This window comes from Haemorhous mexicanus, chromosome 5 (genome assembly GCF_027477595.1).
Source record: "Haemorhous mexicanus isolate bHaeMex1 chromosome 5, bHaeMex1.pri, whole genome shotgun sequence".
Classification (NCBI taxonomy): domain Eukaryota; kingdom Metazoa; phylum Chordata; class Aves; order Passeriformes; family Fringillidae; genus Haemorhous; species Haemorhous mexicanus.
Window position 1 is genome coordinate 1,602,850 of NC_082345.1, and position 20,533 is coordinate 1,623,382.

Below are 20,533 nucleotides of genomic sequence, written 5' to 3' on the forward strand. Positions count from 1 at the left end.
AGGACTCATCCCTGATAACTCCCTCCGGGGGATTATCTCCTGTTAATGGGCCATTCAGCCTCCCTGCATGGCTGATCAAATTCCATCATCCCATTGTGGGATGCTCCGCCCAGGGGGAGGAGCCAAGCATTCCAAACTGGATATAACCTGAGCTGTGGAGCACCACAGGCAGCCTTTTCCACTGGATTCCCAGAGGAAGATCAGGCCCATCTACAGCTCCAGGGTAAAACTCCACCCTTCTCCAGGACAGAACCACAGCTGTCACTGCAGGAGGGCTGCAGCCACCATTTGATTGGACTGCTGCCACCACCCACGGGGTGCCAGGTTGTATTCTGACTCTGTCAGTGCTTTTTGCACTGCTGCGTTTTATTTTAATTTTCCCAGGAAAGACCTGTTCTTCCTGTCCTCATATCTCTTCCTGAGAGCATGGCAGTGCTGCTGGAGACCACGGCAGGTGACCTGGTCATCGACCTGTACACGGAGGAGCGGCCCCAGGCGTGTCTGAATTTCCTGAAGCTCTGCAAGGTCAAGTACTACAACTATTGTCTTATTCATCATGTCCAGCGGGATTTTATTATACAAACTGGAGACCCCACGGGAACTGGCTGTGGAGGGGAATCCATATTTTGTCAGCTGTATGGTGACCAAGCCAGATTTTTTGAGGCAGAAAAGGTGCCCAGAATCAGGCACAAGAAGAAGGGAACTGTGTCAATGGTGAACAATGGCAGTGATCAGCATGGATCACAGTTCCTCATTACCACAGGGGAAAACCTGGATTACCTGGATGGTGTGCATACAGTATTTGGAGAAGTGACAGAAGGCCTGGATGTATTGAAGACAATTAATGAAACCTTTGTAGATAAGGATTTTATCCCATATCAGGATATCAGGATAAACCATACAGTAATTTTAGATGATCCCTTTGATGATCCACCTGGCTTGTGTGTTCCTGGTCGCTCACCAGAACCTACAAAGGGACAGCTCGACAGTGGCAGAATAGGAGCAGATGAAGAAATTGATGACATGAAAGGACGGCCTGCAGATGAAATAGAAGAAATTCAGGCTGAAAAAGAAGCAAAAACTCATGCTATTCTTCTGGAAATGGTGGGAGACTTACCAGATGCAGACATCAAGCCACCAGAAAATGTGCTGTTTGTTTGTAAGCTGAATCCTGTGACCACAGGGGAGAACCTGGAGATAATATTTTCACGATTTGGTCCCATTAAAAGTTGTGAAGTGATCCGAGACTGGAAGACTGGTGAATCTCTTTGTTATGCTTTCATTGAGTTTGAAAAGGAGGAAGACTGTGAGAAAGCCTACTTCAAAATGGACAATGTGCTGATTGATGACAGACGGATACATGTGGATTTTAGCCAGTCTGTTGCAAAGGTTAAATGGAAGGGAAAAGGTGGGCAGTATACCAAGGAAGATTTCAAGGGCTATGAGAAGCAATGTGAGAAACCTTCTAAATTTGCTCTGAAAGAAAAAGTAAAACCAAAGCGAGATGCCAAGTATGACCTCGTGCTGGATGAGGATATAGAGGAGTCTCACACAAGTCTGTCACACCTGGCTAAAAAACAGAAGAAGAAAAAGCACCACCACTCTGAAGATGATGACAAGAGGACCAAAAAATTTAAGGAGTCTGACCAAAAGCATGAAGAACGCTGTAGGGAGAGGAGCAAGGGTGAGAAGAGAGACAGGCATTGGAGCCACAGCCATTATAAGGGGAGAGATTACACTTACAGTAGACAAAAAGACAAGTACAGATGAAGGAAAAAGCAGAGGGGAACTAAAATGATAAATTTAACTTTTTTCTTTAAAAAAACAAAACAAAAAAACCCCCAAAAAAACTCAAAAAACAAGAAAAAGAAAAAAAAACCCTGAACTGAGCTGCAGCAGCCAAGTCTCAGTCTGTAGGCAGAAACTTTCTCTTGTAATTTTAAGTTGTTTCCTAAGGTTCTGTCTGTTAAATCACTGTCTCCATTCATGGGAAGGAGATGTGTGTTGTTACCAGTTACTGTGTGTTTTGATCTGTCCCCTGTTCATGGGGAATAGCTCTTGTGAAGTCATGTTCCTCACTGATATTAATAAAGGTTTGCTTGTAGGTATTTGGGAAAGCTCCCAGTCAAGGCTAAGGCCTTGGCCAAGCCCTGGCCCTGGCTGGTTGGGAATTATGCCATCAGACCCAGGGGATTGGACTAAAAATGTACTCAAGTCACTTTGACTTGCTGATTTTGTCTTATAAAAGCTGGACCCCCTTTTGGGGTAAATTTGGAAACCTTTCCTGGGAAAGGTTCTCCAGGTTCTCCCTGTGAGTGGGGAGGATCCTCTCCCCCTATGGAGAGGGTCCTGCTGGAAGCTGCCAGACCCCTGAACAATGTGTGATCACCCCATATAAGCACATACAGAAAGCATGTTACTGACATGGCAGTGTGTGACAGGTCCCTTAAAGACCATATAAGGAAATACTCTGTCTTGAAGAAGTGTACAAAAACGTCTGGTTTCTCTCAATAAACGTCTCAGTATCACTGCAGGTCAGACTCCATTCCTTGGTCTCCTTAAATGTACACCTGTTTCTGTGGACACCTTCTCTAAGGCCTGTTGGGCCTCTGTGGTGTGTACACACAGACTTAGGTACAAGGAAGACATTTTTTTAGACTGAGGGTGGTGAAACCCTGGAACAAGTTACCCAGAGAGGCTGCAGGCAGTCCATCTGCCCTGCTTCCAGCCAGGATGGGTCATTTTTGCAGCAGCATGATCCATGCCATGTGGCCAGGACCCAGAGGTTATCTCTCCCACCTTACAGCACTGGTAGGGGGAAGGAGGACAAGGGGTCACTTCTGCTCAAATAAGCACAGCAGAGAGAGTGTGGTGGCTTTGGTTCCAAGCCAAAGGGGGCAGGTTCAATGTGAATAATTTCCTCCCAAAGGCCAGAATGGACAGGGGATGGGGAAGAGGTTGGTAGGAAACACATCCAGGACAGCTGACCCTAACTGACCAAAGGGATATTCCCAAAGTCACAGAATGGCTGAGGTTGGAAGGGATCTCCAGAGGTCTGAGAGGACTTAAAGAGCACAGTTGGCTGTCCCAAACACCGTCAAGATCCCAGTGGAAGGAACTTGCCATAAGATGAACCACAGGGGGAACCTGAGATAAGTACAAAGAGAGAAATTTTTGACAGAGGCGTGCTCATTCCAGACCTGGCAGAGGTGAGATCTGGTTAGCACAGGCAAACAAGAATATATATTCCAAATGAAATTCATTGCCTCTGATGTTATCATGCAATAAACATAGCATATTAACAAAGCAGTTTTGATTCCTCTCTGTGGCCTTAAAAAGGCCATCACAATGAGCAAATAATCCCCTATGTGTGGAAATAGATACAGAATAAAGTACAGCATCCCTGTGAATACATCAGGCATCATGATGATCAGGGACTTTCTGTACTCCAATTCACAAATGCTTTAGAAAAAATTCTAATTCCAACTTCTCTCTCTTGCCCCACACTGGGTGCCAAAAGATATGCTGGTTTCCAGGTAAACTGGGGGGAGAATAAGCCCCATTCAGTCACATTGAGAGAGATTTCAGGCTGGAAATACCTGCATCAGGGACTGGGAAAGGTGATCTCTTTTGAGACATCTTGGGAGCTTGGAATGTGTGGTAGGGGGTGGGTCAGACCTTGCTCTGGCGAGGTGGCCCTGTCCCCATACAGGTGACACAGACAGGCTGAGAGAGTTGGGGGTGCTCTGGGGAGAGCTTGCAGCAGCCTTCCAGTGCATTAAGGGAACCAACAAGAAGGCTGGAGAGGGATTTTTTGTCAGGACATGTACTGATAGGGCAAGGGTAAATTGCCTAAAGCAGAAGTTCTACAACAGCAGGCTGGACGTAGACAATCTTTAAGGTCCCTTCCAACCCTAATCATTCTATGATTCTATTAAAAATAATGTAAATATGAAGTGTATCTAGGCATAAATAAAATACATATACAAGATATAGTTGTGCCCAGGTGTACTGACCAGCCACAGAAGGGAACAGAGGGCACACAGGTGCAATGCACAAATATGAGGGGTATAAAAGGTTGGGCTAAAGAACAAGAAGGGCAGGTGCTTGAAGCCTTCTGAGGTGGGCTGATGTTACTGTGTGTGGGTTGAACCTTCTGAGGTGGGCTGATGTTACTGTGTGTGGGTTGAACCTTCTGAGGTGGGATGATGTTACTGTGTGTGGGTTGAACCTTCTGAGGTGGGATGATGTTACTGTGTGTGGGTTGAACCTTCTGAGGTGGGCTGATGTTACTGTGTGGGTTGAAGCCTTCTGACGTGACACTCTGTGTGTCGTGGCTGTCTCAGCTGTGACATATGCATACATATATGCCCACTGTCTTGTTGCCCTTTAAATAGTGGTCCAAAGTGGGACCTTTTGAGCCCTTCTGGACTGCAGAGGTTGTGACCAGCAACCTCCCTCTGAGCGGGGCCTCCCAGCGAGTGAGCTCTCAAGTTTAGTTCACTCAGAGAATCCCTGAACAACGATGAATCCTTGGCTGAGACCCCCACTCCTAAAGGCTCGACCCTGGGCTTGTGGAGAAGATGCCAAGGCATCTGAGGTGAGTATTTCACTGCCTTTGAGGGGAATTTTTTCCAGGTACCTTGTACAGACTCTTTATGTCTGTGTGCATGCAAGTGTGCCTATGCCACAGTAAGTGTGGGAAAAAGCTTGCCACAGCCACTGCTGCTCTGAAGCTGCACAGGTAAATTTGGCCATAACAGAAACCCAGTTTGGCTAGCCCAGCTTGTAAACAAGCCCCCAGGTGAGGCAACGATAGGTTCTCCTGCTGGAAAATATGTCAGTTTAAAATTGTTCTATATAACTTCAACCAGGGTTGTTCACCTCTGCCCTGGGGGAAGAGAACTGAAGCTTCCAGGAGACTCAGAGGTGACCTTATCACTCTCTTCAACTTCCTGAAGGGTGGCTGTGGTGAGCTGGGGGTCGGTCTCTTTCTCCGGGCAACAACAGACAGAACAAGAGGACACAGTCTCAAGCTGTGCCAAGGGAGATACAGGCTAGAATTAAGGAGGAAGTTTTTCACAGAAAGAGTGGTCAAATACTGGAATCATCTACCCAGGGAGGTGGTGGAGTCACCATCCCTCGATGTGTTTAAAAAAAGACTGGATGTGGCACTTGGTGCCATGTTCCACTTGAGGTGTTGGAGTGTGGGTTGGACTCGATCTTAAAGGTCTCTTCCAACCTAGAAACTCTGTGATTCTTTCCAGGGCACTGTTTATCTATGTGAGGCCTGGTGAATCCAGCATATCAACAGACTGGGAATAGCCCCAAAGAGATAAAGGCCATCAACAGAACATTAGCAGCCATTTAGGAACAACTACCCCAGACTCCACCTCTGGCACAGCTGGAGACACCTCCTGAAAATCCTGATAAGAAAATCAAGAAATGAAAATCTAATTAACATCAGAAGCAAAGAAATCCAGATCCAATAGGACACCAAATATAAGAATTTTTCAACCTGGGACCAAGGAATGGTGACTGAATTAATTTCTATGACTTTTGACTGCATAAAACATCTGAAAAATCTTGTAAAAGCGGTGTGTGATGGATTGATTCTCTCTACACACCTGGGCTAGGTGTGTGGATGAGATGCTTTCTGTGGTACATCCTGGCCAGAACGACATGCTGGCCAGATGATAAAATGATGCCTTGACTCTCTACCTTAAAATATGTTGTTGGAAGGTGCCATAGGTTGCAATGCAAGATGCAACCAAAAGCATGTTTGCTGTTACCATCTGTTAAAAGCAGGTGGGGCAGTTTTCTTTATCTCTTCTATAACTCATCCTCCCTCCAGGGGGGTTATCTGCTGTTAATGGGCCATTGAGCCTCCCTGCATGGCTGATAAAATTCCATCATCCCATTGTGAGATGCTCCGCCCAGGGGGAGGAGCCAAGCATTCCAAACTGGATATAACCTGAGCTGTGGAGCACCATAGCCAGCCTTTTCCACTGGATTCCCAGAGGACCAGCTTTCTTCTCTGCTGGATTTCCAGAGGAAGACCAGGCCCATCTACAGCACCACTGGACCTCCAGTGTAAATCTCCACCTTTCTACAGGATCCCTGCTCCACCAGAACCACAGCTGGCACTGCAGGAGGACTGAGCCACCATTGAATGGGACTGCTGCCACCACCCTGACCCTCAGGGTGCCAGGTTGTATTCTGACTCTGTCAGTCTTTTTGTACTACTGCATTTTATTTTAATTTTCCTGTTAAATTGTAGTTCTGACTTGGGATCTCCCACTGGTTTGCTTTCAAACCAGCACAGAGGGTTTTTGTTTTTCCTGCAGTTGTGATTCCAACATTCTTAGGCACTTGAATATTCTGAAGTGAGAGAGGGCTGTATAAATCAGTATTCAGTAATTTCTGCCATTTCCAAAGGGGGCGGGATCCGGACAGGCCCAGGTTTGGGAGCAGGATCAGGACAGGACTGGTGCCATGGGGAAGTCTGATTTCCTTAGCCCCAAGGCCATCTCCACCCGCATCAAGAGCAAAGGGCTGCAGAAGCTGCGCTGGTACTGCCAGATGTGCCAGAAGCAGTGCCGCGACGAGAACGGCTTCAAGTGTCACTGCATGTCCCAGTCCCACCAGAGGCAGCTGCTGCTGGCTGCTGAGAACCCTCAGCAATTCATGAACTACTTCTCTGAGGAGTTCCAAAGGGATTTCCTGGAATTGCTCAGGAGGCAGTTTGGAACCAGGAGAGTGCACAATAACGTGGTGTACAATGAGTACATCAGCCATCGGGAGCACATCCACATGAATGCCACCCGGTGGGAGACCCTGACTGACTTCACCAAGTGGCTGGGCAGAGAGGGGCTTTGCAGGGTTGATGAGACCCCTAAGGGCTGGTACATCCAGTACATCGACAGGGACCCAGAGACCATTCGCAGGCAGCAGGAACAAGAGAGGAAGAAGAAACAGGACCTTGACGATGAAGAAAAAGCTGCTAAATTAATTGAACAACAAGTTAGGAGAGGTTTGGAGGGGAAAGAACTGGAAATGCCAGTCTATACTGAATTGAACAGAGAAAACGAAGAAGAAAAAGTTACATTTAAATTAAACAGAGGAGGAAGTACTTCAGGTGCAGCATCTTCTAAAACAAGTGTCCTTGCACTGAAGATGGTGGAGGGTGCAGTTAAGAGAACAGGAACAGCTCATGGCTCTGGTCAGCCCAAAAAGAAAAAGAAGAAATCTGCACTTAATGAGATCATGGAGCTTGAAGAGGAGAAGAAAAGAACATCTCGAAAAGACTACTGGCTACAGCCTGACATCATTGTAAGAATTGTAACAAAACAGCTTGCAGAGAAGTACCACAAGAGGAAGGCAGTAGTTAAGGAAGTGATTGACAAATACACGGCAATTGTGAGGGTGATTGACTCTGGGGACAAACTGAAGCTTGATCAGACACATCTAGAAACTGTAATACCAGCACCAGGCAAGAAAGTACTGGTATTAAATGGTGGGTACAGGGGAAATGAAGGCATTTTGGAGTCCATCAACGAGAAGAGGTTTTCAGTGACAATAACCATCGACTCAGGACCTTTTAAAGGGCGCAGAGTGGAAGATATCCAGTATGAAGATGTTTCCAAACTCGCCTGAGGTGCTAAATCATGCATCAGAGAAGATCTGAGTTCTCAAAACCTTCTTCCTGACATCTTTCAGGCAGACACAAGACTCTGTAGTACAGTAAATCCTAAATGAGTCCTTTGCTAAATTGTTACATTTAAGTTATAAGTTAAGCTAAGTGCTGTTAAGTTTGAGGTGCTGTTAAGTTTAAATGATGTAAAGTGCTATTAAACCTTTAGGGCATACTCCTTTTTATCCTTAGCCCTTTCTCCTTTTGTCACACCCCCCCGCAAACCCTACGTCCATGTAAATAGATTTCAGTTAATTTTGGTTTGGATTGATTGACTCTGCATTTTTGTTTCTTGCTTTTCCTTGGTGTGCCTTCACCATCTAATAAATAGAGTGAACCTTGCAAAGGATTAATCTTATAAATGGCAATATAAGTATTGGCTTTCACATTTATGTATTTGTTTTTGCAAGTTATTATTGATCCAAATTATTTTAATATAGTACTATTTGTAACCCATTTTAACTGCTTTAACGTAGTATAAAAAGCAGTTTTTGACAGTTTTTTCTGACAGCTTTTGCAGCCAATGTTCTGGCCATGCGTAGTTTATAAATATTACTGTGATAAGTATATTATAGCTTAGACCGTTGCATAATATGAAATTAGAAACTGTGCACTGTTAAATACTTTTATTTGTGTAACTAACTCAAAGTTGTGAAATAGGTGTGAAATGGCTATGTTGATTCGATGGATTTGTGGACTGTTGTTCTGGATTGCAAGGTAGGATGTATTCTATTACCATCTGTATGGCAGTTGTCTAGGTGTTAAGTGGGCAATTTCCCCTTATCTCTTTCCCTGAGAGATCACAATCACTCCTCCCTCAGCAGGGGGCATCCCGTGATAAGAGGCTATTGAATGTCACTGCATGGCTGATAAGAACTGTAACATCCCATTGTGAGATGCTCCGCCCAGAGGGAGGAGCCGAGCATTGCTATCCAGATATAATCAGGAGATTCTGACACACCAGCACAGCTTCTCCACTGGATTCACCAGAGGAACAGCAGCTGCTTCTACTTCCACGGATCTGCGGAGGAAGAATCACCCTTTTTCTACAGGACCCCCAGCTCCAACAGAACCACACCTGACACCTCAGGAGGGCTGCAGCCACTTTTCCAATTGGACTGCTGCCAGCACCCTGACCAACAGGGTGTCAGGTTGAGTTCTGACTCTGTCATTTTAGTGTACTGCACTGTTTTTATTTTATCATTTTATGTTTTTTCCCCCCTTCCCTATTAAAGAACTGTTATTTCCTGCTCCCGTATATTTTTTGCCTGAGAGCCCCTTAATTTAAAATTCCTAGCAATTTGGAGGGGTGGGGAGGGTTTGCATTCTCCATTTCAGGGGAAGCTCCTGCCTTCTTTAGCAGGCACCTGTCTTATCCAAACCAAGACAAACTAACTCAAAGTTGTGAAATAGGTGTGAAATGGCTATGTTGATTGGATGGATTTGTGGACTGTCTTATCTGAACGATGAGATAACAGTGACAAGAATCAGGACACCAAGAGAAAGATTCACTACTGACTCTCCAGTTATCAGGAACTGTCAGAACAACAGAATGGAACCTCGAGAAGAAATAAAATACATTGATTTAGTCCAGAGTATGGCCTGCAGACAAGTCAAAGTTAAAATCAAGCAGCAGCATTCACAGAATATGTAAAACACAGGAATGTTTGAATACCTATAACCTCATTCATATGCATTTAACCCATGCAATGAAAAGTATATAAGAAAATTCTTTTAAGCTAACAGTGTGCTTTTGGCAGCACCCCAGCACTAGATATTGTCCCTTTTATCCCTTATTAAACTTCTACAAATTTCAAAGAGTGAGCTTTGTTTCTCACCATTAATTAGGAGTTAATTGCACATGATAAAATGTGCACTGGTGAAACAGACAGGAAGAAGGACACCTGTTAGAAGGAAGCAGCAGTCACACACAGCTCAGGACACATGTACACTCCTGCATTGGCCATCACAGGGAGGTTGTACACATCCCCAACACCAGGTGCTGCTCATCTGCAGCCTGGGCACGGCCTGGCAGGCTGCCAGATTTTTTAAATATTTTTTTTTAACCTTTTAAAAGTTGTACTTCAGCTGCCAGCCCCTGTACTGCTGCAGGTTCACTCCCAAACTTTACTCTCTTGCATGCTACAGCCCACCCCGTTTCTCACAGGCCTAGCAGGGCTGTGCCATGGAAGAGAGATGACATTGTTGAGAGAGAGATTGAACTAGAAACCAGTTTCAAAAGATGGCCTTGCAAAAAGACCAGATTGTGGAGAGTTTTGTGGAGACGTGGCTTGAAGAGAAGGGACATGATAAAATACAGCTGGTAAAGCAATAGGCCTTGAGCAAAAGGCCTTGGGCAAGGCCACAGTATCCTTGAGCAGGAAGTTATACGATAACGGGGTGCAGAAGCAGAAACTAGCTAGGGGGGGAGAAAACACACACATCCTGAGTATGTGATAGCAAAGGTTGAGCTGACCTTTTATAGCAAACCCATAGTGAGCTTTAGTTTTGCAATATGTATGAGCCTTATTATCATTGTTATAAGAGCACGCATGTTAAATCAATAAACTGAGACTTGTTGATCATCATCGGATGTGCTTGTCTCCTGTCGACTCTGTCACCAGATATTTTGGAGAATCAGAACTGTGAAGGATGCATTTTAGCAGGACCACGTGGGGTAAAATAATAGGTGATTGGTGTTAGGAGTATTAGCAGCACTGTGTGGCAAAAGCTAATAGGCTGAAAAACATTTATAAAGTATTGTATCCAGGAAACAGGGTGTAGGGGGATACAGTAAATGAAGGTGGTGTAGAAGGTTATCTTATCCCCCAAGGAGTTGCAGCTGGAGCAATTGCTAAAGATTAGAAGCAGGCCTGATCTTACAGGCCACACTGTAGCCAATAGGAACAAGTGGTACAAAAGAGTGGATTGGTGGGATCTGGGGTCAGATGGCTCCTGCAAGGACCAGGAACAGTCAGTGCCTAGAGGAGCTGCTTGTGGGAAACATCGAGGAGGCATGAAGGTCTGGGGATATGAAATCCTTGCTCTATAATGACATTAGAACTCGTGCTAGCTAAGACAACAATAGGGTGGCTTCTCATAGAATGGTGTTGAGTTTTACATCTCTTATATCTCACCCTTCTACGAGACTGATAGTGGAGCAAAATCTTTTAAAATGCCTCTCAGTCTCTGTAGAGCTGGGATTTTCCAACTCAGCACCCTCATGTCTCCCACAGCCAGCACCAGGGTTGAGTGGGTGATGCCCTTGAGAGGAAAGCTAATATCTTTACAAACAATTCCATGGGGGAAGGTGTGGGTGTAAACAGCTTTGAAATGGGTCTGAATGTCTCTGCTGCAGCAGGTTTGTGGCACAGCTTGGCTCCTGAAGCAGATAAGGGTGTGCACAAGCCTCAATTTCCAAACTTTGGGATAAAAATGACAGGTTCAAGGGGGGATATGTGGCAGGGGGTTTGGGTAGGCTGTACCTCCCTTAGACCTCAGCCAGTGGGGAAAGGAAGAGGGCAACATGTGGTCGGGACTTTAGGATTAAAGGAGGCTGTGCCCTCCAAAATCTTGCCCCAGTGACCTCTCTCCCTTTATTCAAATTAAGTCGCAGGACTGCTCTGTCTCTATTTTGGACATAAATCTCTGGACTTTCTGGATTTTCCTGATTTTTCCTGACACCCTGAAGGACTATTTTCCCTAGGCCTAGTTAAATACTATTAAGCACTAAATCAGGCATTTCTCACCAGCGGTGATCATCACCCACGGTAAATTGGGCAGCCTTTAGGCTGAGAGAAACTTCTTAATCCGATTTTTCTGCTGCCCCCGTCCCGCCCCCCGCAGGTTAATATTCATCCCTTCATTCTTGGTGCAATAACCACGTATTTCCATCCCACAGGGTCTGGATACCCTCGAGAGATGAGCTGCAGGAGAGGTACAGCCCGCTGCCGATATTCCAGCCCCAGCCATCCCGGGAAGGGGCCGCTCATCCCCTTCCCACTGCGGCGCAGCCGGGAGAGGCTGGGCGGCTAAAGAGGCACCTCCCCACACCCCAACCCACCCTCTTACCCCATCCCTTTCCCGAAAGACCGCCGTGTCCTTCCCGCCGGCGCATCCCCCGTCTCCCAGCAGCGCCTCCGCGAGCGGCCCGGGGCGATGGGCGCGTCCCGCCCGCTCCCCCCTGGCAGCCCCCATGGAGGGGAGCACCGGCGGGCCCGGAGGTTCCCCGGCCACGGGGAGCGGCTCCCGGCCGGGGGGGATGAAGCCGGGCCGAGTTCGGGTCAGCGCCGCTGGTCCCGGCCGCCGGGGCCGCGCTGAGCCGGGGCTGCGGTGTCACTGTCCCCAACCACGGGGACAGCTCCGCACCAAAGTCCCGGCCCGCCTGGGGCCCCGTGCCCGCTCCGGAGCGGCGATTGAAGGGGGATCCCTCCCAGTGCCCGCTCCGGAGCGCTCTTTCCAGAGGGATGCTTCCCCGTGCCCGCTCCAGAGCGGTGATTCCAGGTGATCCCTGTCCCGCTCCGGAGCGCTGTTCCCAGGGGATCCCTCCCTGTGCCCGCTTTGGATCGGTGTTCCAGGGGGATCCCTCCCAGTGCCCGCTCCGGAGCGCTCTTTCCAGAGGGATGCTTCCCCGTGCCCGCTCCAGAGCGGTGATTCCAGGTGATCCCTGTCCCGCTCCGGAGCGCTGTTCCCAGGGGATCCCTCCCTGTGCCCGCTTTGGATCGGTGTTCCAGGGGGATCCCTCCCAGTGCCCGCTCCGGAGCGCTCTTTCCAGAGGGATGCTTCCCCGTGCCCGCTCCAGAGCGGTGATTCCAGGTGATCCCTGTGCCCTGTCCCGCTCCGGTGCGCTGTTCCCAGGGGATCCCTCCCTGTGCCCGCTTTGGATCGGTGTTCCAGGGGAATCCCTCCGAGTGCCCGCTCCGGAGCGCTGTTCCCAGGGGGATCCCTCCCTGTCCCACTCCGGAGCGCTGTTCCCGGGGGATCCCTCCCAGTGCCCGCTCCGGAGCGCTGTTCCCGGGGGATCCCTCCCAGTGCCCGCTCCGGAGCGCTGTTCCCAGGGGATCCCTGTGCCCTGTCCCGCTCCGGAGCGCTGTTCCCGGGGGATCCCTCCCAGTGCCCGCTCCGGAGCGCTGTTCCCAGTGGGATCCCTCCCTGTCCCGTTTCGCAGCGGCGATTGAAAGGGGGATCCCTCCTTGTCCCGCTGCGGAGCAGTGATTCCAGGTGATACCTGTGTCCTGCCCCGCTCCGGAGCGCTGTTCCCAGGAGATCCCTCCCTGTCCCGCTCCGGAGCGCTGTTCCCGGGGGATCCCTGTGCCCTGTCCCGCTCCGGAGCGCTGTTCCCAGGGGATCCCTCCCTGTGCCCGCTCCGGAGCGCTGTTCCCAGGGGATCTCTCCCTGTCCCGCTCCGGAGCGCTGTTCCCGGGGGATCCCTGTGCCCTGTCCCGCTCCGGAGCTCTGTTCCCAGGGGATCCCTGTGCCCTGTCCCACTCCGGAGCGCTGTTCCCAGGGCATCCCTGTGCCCTGTCCCACTCCGGAGCGCTGTTCCCAGGGCATCCCTGTGCCCTAACCCGCTCCGGAGCGCCGTTTCCAGGTAATCCCTCCCTGTCCCGCTCTGGAGCGCTGTTCCCAGGGAACCCAGCCTGCAGCGGGCCGGGAGGGATGCCTGGGGCTCTGGGCCCCGCCAGGAGCTGCAGGGTGGAGCAAACCCCCACGGGCAGAGCTAGCAGGTTCATCTTACGGGTGATCGATCTCACGGCTCTGCGGAGCTGGGAGCGCCGGGCGGAGCGGGCTCGGTGCCGGTGCCGTCCAGCCGGGGCGCAGCATGCTGTGCTGCTCTGCTCGGTGCAAGGGTTACCCGGCACGGCGGGCTTTGGGGCTCTTATAGGGATCTCCTAGCTGAAAACATTTCTATTAATCATTTCTACTGCCAAACAAAGAGATGTTCTCATGAGAACTCGCTGCAGGGTGAGATAAAGGCAAGGCCGTGCCGGTGGTGTTATCGCCTGGGCTGAGTGGGAGCTGACCACAGACTCATCACCACATTTTCTACATTTCCGAGTGGCAATTCATCCCGAGGCCAAGGGAGGCGTGCAGGATGGAGAAGACCAGGCTGTACCCACTCTGCAGCCCACACCTGAACCTGCCGAGCCAGGACAGCTGCTCTGTGCAATGCTGACTCCTAAATGTTCACTAGGCTGCTTGGAAATGCCCCTCCAATGTGCTTGTGCATTCTATTGTCATTTCAGTGCATTCAAAAGTAGAGTTTAGCTGCTTTTGAATGCACTGATGTCCAGAGATTAGTATGTTTTCTTTATTTCTGCAATGATTACTAGGATTTTCCCTCTAGAAACATTTGTGTGCCAAGCATTGTAATTTTGACACATTGGACTTGAAAATAAATTAATGCCTAGTTAAATACCAGCAGCTAAATGAATGCTTTGTGCTGTCATAATATTTTTGTTAGTTGAAACTACAGCAGTTAGCAAAAACATTCAGGAGTTTGCCAGTGAAAATATGTTGACTGGGTTCTGCTTTCATTTCTGTGAGTGTGAGTAAACATTATTACCATGGATCTGTGAGAAGTTTATTTTGCTTTGGCTCTTGCTGGAACATTAATCTTTAAGCTTGCCTTTGTTAGGGGGAAGCAGAAAAGATGTGAGGCTCTACAGAGCACCTCATTCATGAGAACTTTTCATGAGGCTTCACATGTCTGAGATGACCTGTGGTTCTGATGGTCTCTTTAGTTAATTCACAGTCAGAAAGTGCTTCTGTTAAAACAGGAGAAATCAGTATTGTCCTGTGTACACCTAAGCATGCCCTATGAAGCCCTTCTAATTGTTTTTTGTAAGGCACCTGTATGTGAGTAGCTGACTGGGAGAAAAATGCAAATTTTGCATGTTTCAATTCTCACACCATTTTGCAGGCCTTTTTTATTGGAACCAGACAATGTACTCATTTTTTAACCTCCTGGTGTGAAGGGACTGCTAATCTGCATGGAGAATATTTTACTTTATGAATAGTCTGATTTGTTCTGGGATGGGTGGATTTGCCAAATAAAATATTAATGTAACACCCTTTGTGTGGCTTGTGTTAGTGCTAGCTTTTCAAAATGAAATCTGGATAGCTCCCCATTTCCTTTAAGATTGCCTGGACAAAAGCAAATACCTAAACAAGCTCAGAATTTAAAAAGAGGATAAAAGACACATGAAAAGTATAACTGGACCAACTGACTGCTGAGGGAAGCCAATATAGTTTCCCCAGAAATGGGGAATCCTGTGAATAACATTTAAGGATTCTGTAGCCCACCCCTTGTGAGTCAGCCATGTGGAGAGCAAAATTATAGCTGGGATGGATATGTCCTTAGATGTGGAGCAAGGTCTGTTTGCTCAGGGAGAGGAGAACAGAGATCCTCAGTGTGCACAGCAAGAATGCAAGCAATATCACAGCAACCCAATTATTTTATTCTTGGGTGTAATACCTTTTCATTCTCCTTCTCTAATTTGTGTGGCTAAAGCTTGCTTCTCACCCTGAACACCCTGAAGCAGAGGTGACATCATTTGTCATTGCCCTGGCAAGCACAGTGACACTTCTATTCTGCTGCCTCATTTTCAGACCACACTTGTGCCACTTCCCATTAATTGTCACTGCCTGGATTAGTTCTGCCAGGGAAATTTACAGTATGAGGGGTCATGGCACTGCTCCCTTTGCAGGCACCCTCTTCCCTTGTCACCTGCACTGCCCCTGGACAGATGGGCACAGTGAAGGGAAGCCTGGCTCCAGCTAGGTCCAGCACAGCATCTGGCTGGTAACTCAGCTTTGGGAAGTGATTAGCTTTCAGGATAGAACATTTGTTTTTCCCCATTTAGCTATATATTTGTGTGTTCTCCCCTCCCTCCCCTCCTCTCAAACACCCTGCACACCAGTGTCACTTCATCTGCTTGTTTCCTGCTGTCCTGACCACTCACAGATGCTGTTCCCAGAGCAATGGGTCTAGGTTTTCTAAGGTGATAGCAACACTTTTTTTGATTTTCTAAGGTGATAGCAACACTTTTTTGGCAGAGCAGGAGCATGTGAGGAGAGCAGTCTTGCTTGAGGGGGCTGTGGAAGCAGAGCTGCCCTCAGGGGGAGAACAAGCCTGGAGCTGGGGTGACCCCCCTGCAGTTTGTGCCTCTCCTGTGGGTCCTGGCTAAGGGGCTGGTCAGCATCCCCAGGTATTGCTCGTGGAGAGCCAGGTGCATCCAGGGAATGTCACCAGGAGACACAGCTCCAGGGAAGGGCACAGACCCACAGGGACAGGGACAGGGACAGCCAGGGCTCCCACAGCTCCAGGGAAGGGCACAGACCCACAGGGACAGGCACAGCCAGGGCTCCCACAGCTCCAGGGAAGGGTACAGACCCACAGGGACAGGGACAGGCACAGCCAGGGCTCCCACAGCTCCAGGGAAGGGCACAGACCCACAGGGACAGGCACAGCCAGGGCTCTCACAGCTCCAGGGAAGGGCACAGACCCACAGGGACAGGGACAGCCAGGGCTCCCACAGCTCCAGGGAAGGACACAGACCCACAGGGACAGGCACAGCCAGGGCTCCCACAGCTCCAGGGAAGGGCACAGACCCACAGGGACAGGGACAGCCAGGGCTCCCACAGCTCCAGGGAAGGGCACAGACCCACAGGGACAGGCACAGCCAGGGCTCCCACAGCTCCAGGGAAGGGCACAGACCCACAGGGACAGGGACAACCAGAGCTCCCACAGCTCCAGGGAAGGGCACAGACCCACAGGGACAGCCAGGGCTCCCAGGCTGACAGCATTGGAGCTCCCAGGTGAGGGAGGGACTGCCAGGGAATTCCAGCCTGTGAGTGCCTGCCAGAAATGTCTTTATCTGCAGGTTTTGTACATCACCTGTTCCTTGCACCTCTTATCCACCTCCTGGTGCTGTGCTCATGCTCATTGTATAGAAGATTGCCCCTGGGCTGCCTCTTGGATTTGGGCAACAAGTTCCAGCTGAGGTCAATCCCTGTGCAGTGCTGGGTGTATTTTGATTCAGGGGGACTGCTACCAGAACTTGGTAGGAGCCACCCTTCAAATGGTTTTGCTGCCTCTCACTGCAATGTTTCAACACCCCATCAGTGCAGGAGGGAGCTGGTGGTTTAGATGTGGTCAGAGATGCCCCTTGTTCCTCTGCTTGTGGGCCAAGATTTGAATCATCTACCTCTGGAAGAAATAGCATGTAAGTTGATACTGTGGATAATTCTAAAGCAGATGCTTCAAACACCTTGTGTCTGCAAGAACATTTTTGGGCATCCATTCTGGCCAGCTGGGTCCAGCAATGTCCCTGTCTTGTGGCCAGGCAGCCCAGGGCATCCACATATTTTATATATATATATATATATATATGTGTAATGTTCACTGGTTATTTAGTTATAAACATGTAATTCTCCCCAGGCAGATTTTCATCTAAGATAAAGTTTTAACCTTTAGTTTTTTGAGGTTTTGTGCTGTCTCCTGACTTGCTGTGTTTAGCTTTTAGGGAAAAAGCTCCTATCCATGCAGAGTCTTAACTGTGCTTTGAAAGAACAGCCTAAACCAGCTTTTGTGTCTGTCTTTCCAAGCCTGTCTGTTGGCAGTGATTCTGACACTAATAACTTTTGATAGGTAAAACAAATAACATTTGGGCACATTTAGCTTGATAGCTCCCTTAATGTAGTCTTGTCACAGAGCTCAACTTGTTTGTTGAGAAATAAAACTCTCAGAAGTGAGACAGAGACTTCTCCTGTGAACTGATTTATCTTTCTGTCATTTCTTCAGGGGCTTGTGATGAACAACTGTAGTGCTTGTTGTACATTAGGTTATTTCCTGCTTTTCTGCCACAGGTGCCTTGCCATTGAGAATTTCATTCAGTACCTGGTTTCTAGGCAGTGTTTTAAAACTCTTCATGGTGTTATTTTATGTAGCTTCTTACTGCAGCAGAGAACACCATGCTCTGTGGTGGGATCTGTGATGTGTCACACCATGGGATCTACACAGATAATTCTGTGTATGGACACTTATAAAACTCTGTCTGTAGCTTTTCCATAAGTAAGAAGTTGCATTCTAAACCAGGGGATTTAGTAGAATTGTGACCATAAACTAGATTTTCTTTAAACACATTTGTTTAAATGACTTATTTTTCTGTGTGGTTTTTTTTTTTTTTGAATGTTTGTTTTGTTTTTTGGGTTTTTTTTTGTCCTGTGTCATTCATTTTTATGGTGTGCTAAGACCATTTTCATCTCAGGATCTCCAAATGCTTTCCACGTTTCACAGGTAAGCAAGTGATGGCAGGAAGTCAGGCTGTGATTTGTAGTTCTGGAAATGGAGCTTGATCATTCTGAGTGAGGAATGGCACCAAGATAATCTTCTATTTTTGAGTGTGACTTTATTTTAACTGTACAGAAGTGGTGAGCCCATCTCAGGTTGCTCTAACTAATGAAATTAGTGCAAATGCTGTTATTTGCAGAGATCAGAAGGATATTCTGTAATGACTGCAGTATTTTTTCAAGATCTTTGTAGGCCACATTCTTCTTTCCTTTTGACAAATAAATTTTTGACAAATTTATTCTTTCCTTTGTGGGGTCACCTCTTGAAGAAGATTTTTCCTGGAATGCTACCAAGTTTTGCATGGGTTGATGGCTCTGCATGTTTTCCCAGCAAACATCTCTGTTTGCCAACATGTGTCTCTGGATAAACAGAATGCTTGCACCTGAAAAAGCAGCACTGGCTGATGTGGAATTCAGACCAAGCTGAACAAAGGCTGCTAGCAAGGGGAAAGTGCTGCTCCACTGCTAAGGAGATACATAGAAATATACTTTAAAATCCAAAACTTCAATTATTTGTTCTTCCTACCTGGAGGTTGATCCTTCTCCCCTGACCTTGATTTCTTACAGCAATGACAGTTTAAATACTACTTAATAGAGAAATATCATGGATATGAGACTTCTGCAAGTGTCATGTGCAACTCAGGTCTGATTCTGGCAGAATAGAATAGCCCCAGAAGCAATCCTTTGTGGGAAAAAAAAACTGAGTAAAAGGTCTAATTATTGGTGTTTTTTAACACATGCAGACCCAGAGTTTGCTCAGGAGGAATGCTGACCAAGAGAGCTTTGCAGCTGGGGGTGAATTCAGGTATCACCATGACTTGTCAGAGCAAGGGGTTTAGAAAACCTAGTGATTTAACTCTCAGTTATTGGAAACACCTGGTGACTTATTTACATGCATGGGCTTTAAATCACCTGTGGCATCTTTGTCTCTAGCATAGACATCCCATTAGAAAAACTGTGTACTCCCACACACAGAATGAAACAAACAGATACAAAACCCCCACAACATTTTAAGGCTCTTTTTAAAAAAAAAAAAAATTGAATATCTGACAAATCATAATTCCAACAGCACAGGACAGGCTGGAAGGAAAATTGCACTTAGCAGCTTTATAAAAATATTTAGAGTGATAAAATAGCTTGGGTTAGAAGGGACCTTAGAATTAATCTTGTTCCAACCCCCTGCCATGGTCAGGGTCACCTTTTTGCTAGACCACAGCTCAGAGCCCCATCCCACCTGGCCTTGGGCACTGCCAGGGATCCAGGGGCAGCCACAGCTGCTCTGGGCAGCCTGTGCCAGGGCCTCACCCCCTCACAGGGAAGAATTTCCTGCTTTTATTTAATCTAAACCTGCTCTTGTAGGAGTGCCTTACCAATTCCCATGTGAATAACAGCAGAGGGACAGGGACTGTAATTCTGACACAGTGAGGGCTGAAAACTGCCTGCCTTGGGCCTCTGACCAGTCTGATGTACAGCAAAATGGCAAATGTTTCTCTGGTGTTTGTAGGAAATTAATTTACAGGATGTTTGTAGGAACCACATTTTGAGGTGTGGCATTTTAAGATGAGTTCTGCTTAGGCTGATGTGTAAACAGAATTGAAGTGGAAGAAAGAATGTTGCAAATTAAATGAATTTATCATAAAGCTTTGCAATAACCAACAAAGTCAACAAATTTTCCTTTTCTGAGCAAGTGTGGCCAGTGTACATCTACCCATCAAAATGCTGCACTTAAAGAAAAGCACACTTCTTGTTTTCTGGCCTCTTCCTTTCTGACTGAATAACTCCTCTCCTCTTTCTCTCCTCTTTCTCTCCTCTTTCTCTCCTCTTTCTCTCCTCTTTCTCTCCTCTTCCTCTCCTCTTCTCTCTACCATTTGCAGAGGGAAAAACTCTCCTGCAATGTTTTTTTATCAGTCCCTTTTGATGATTCATTTTCCTATCATTTAACTCTGCTGGTGCATCAGAGGCTGAACTTGATGAAGTTTTTGGAACAAGAATTTTTTTTTTCTAGTAGCACAATGCTCTCAGGATCACTTTCTCCTTTGTCATATAATTTCTCTGAAAAGGTCAGCATGGCTCTGTCTTCTGGGCAGAATTCATGAAATTATAAATATGTTCTTCTAGTTTTAAAGTTAAAATCTTGTTTGACAGAAAAAGCATGACCTTAACAATCACCTTGTTGGGATCTGGAAATGGGAGCTTACGTAAGTATGAACAATATGGGCATTAACTTTGAAAAATCCACATTTAGAAAACCTCTTTCAAGTTACAGACAACTTTTACATTTGTTTTTTATCATTTTTGGGAAATATTCTCCAGCAAACACGGAATGCCTGTGGATTTACTGGTGGCAAAATGAGGGAGTGAGTCAGGAATGTAAACATCACAGCTCTTCTGGCTGCAAGCCACCTTCGTTTGCACAGTCAAGGAACAGATTTCTGCTCTTAAATGCTCTGTAATTTTCCTTTCTTTTCAATATATGATTAAAAAAAT

At 47.3% G+C, this 20,533-nt stretch overlaps 2 protein-coding genes across 2 annotated transcripts; both read left to right on the top strand.

Moving 5' to 3' along the window:
* Positions 1-386: 386 nt before the first annotated feature.
* On the top strand, positions 387-1,775 carry LOC132328057 (peptidyl-prolyl cis-trans isomerase-like 4). The gene has a single exon (XM_059847845.1). The coding sequence runs from the start codon at positions 427-429 to the stop codon at positions 1,768-1,770; it is 1,344 nt and encodes a 447-aa protein (XP_059703828.1). The 5' UTR covers positions 387-426; the 3' UTR covers positions 1,771-1,775.
* Positions 1,776-6,483: 4,708 nt separating this feature from the next.
* On the top strand, positions 6,484-7,656 carry LOC132328058 (DNA/RNA-binding protein KIN17-like). Its single transcript, XM_059847846.1, has one exon. The coding sequence runs from the start codon at positions 6,496-6,498 to the stop codon at positions 7,654-7,656; it is 1,161 nt and encodes a 386-aa protein (XP_059703829.1). The 5' UTR covers positions 6,484-6,495.
* Positions 7,657-20,533: the final 12,877 nt, after the last annotated feature.

Coding starts and splice junctions, on each gene's coding strand:
- LOC132328058 (XM_059847846.1), top strand. CDS start 6,496: ATGGGGAAGTCTGATTTCCTTAGCCCCAAGGCCATCTCCACCCGCATC.
- LOC132328057 (XM_059847845.1), top strand. CDS start 427: ATGGCAGTGCTGCTGGAGACCACGGCAGGTGACCTGGTCATCGACCTG.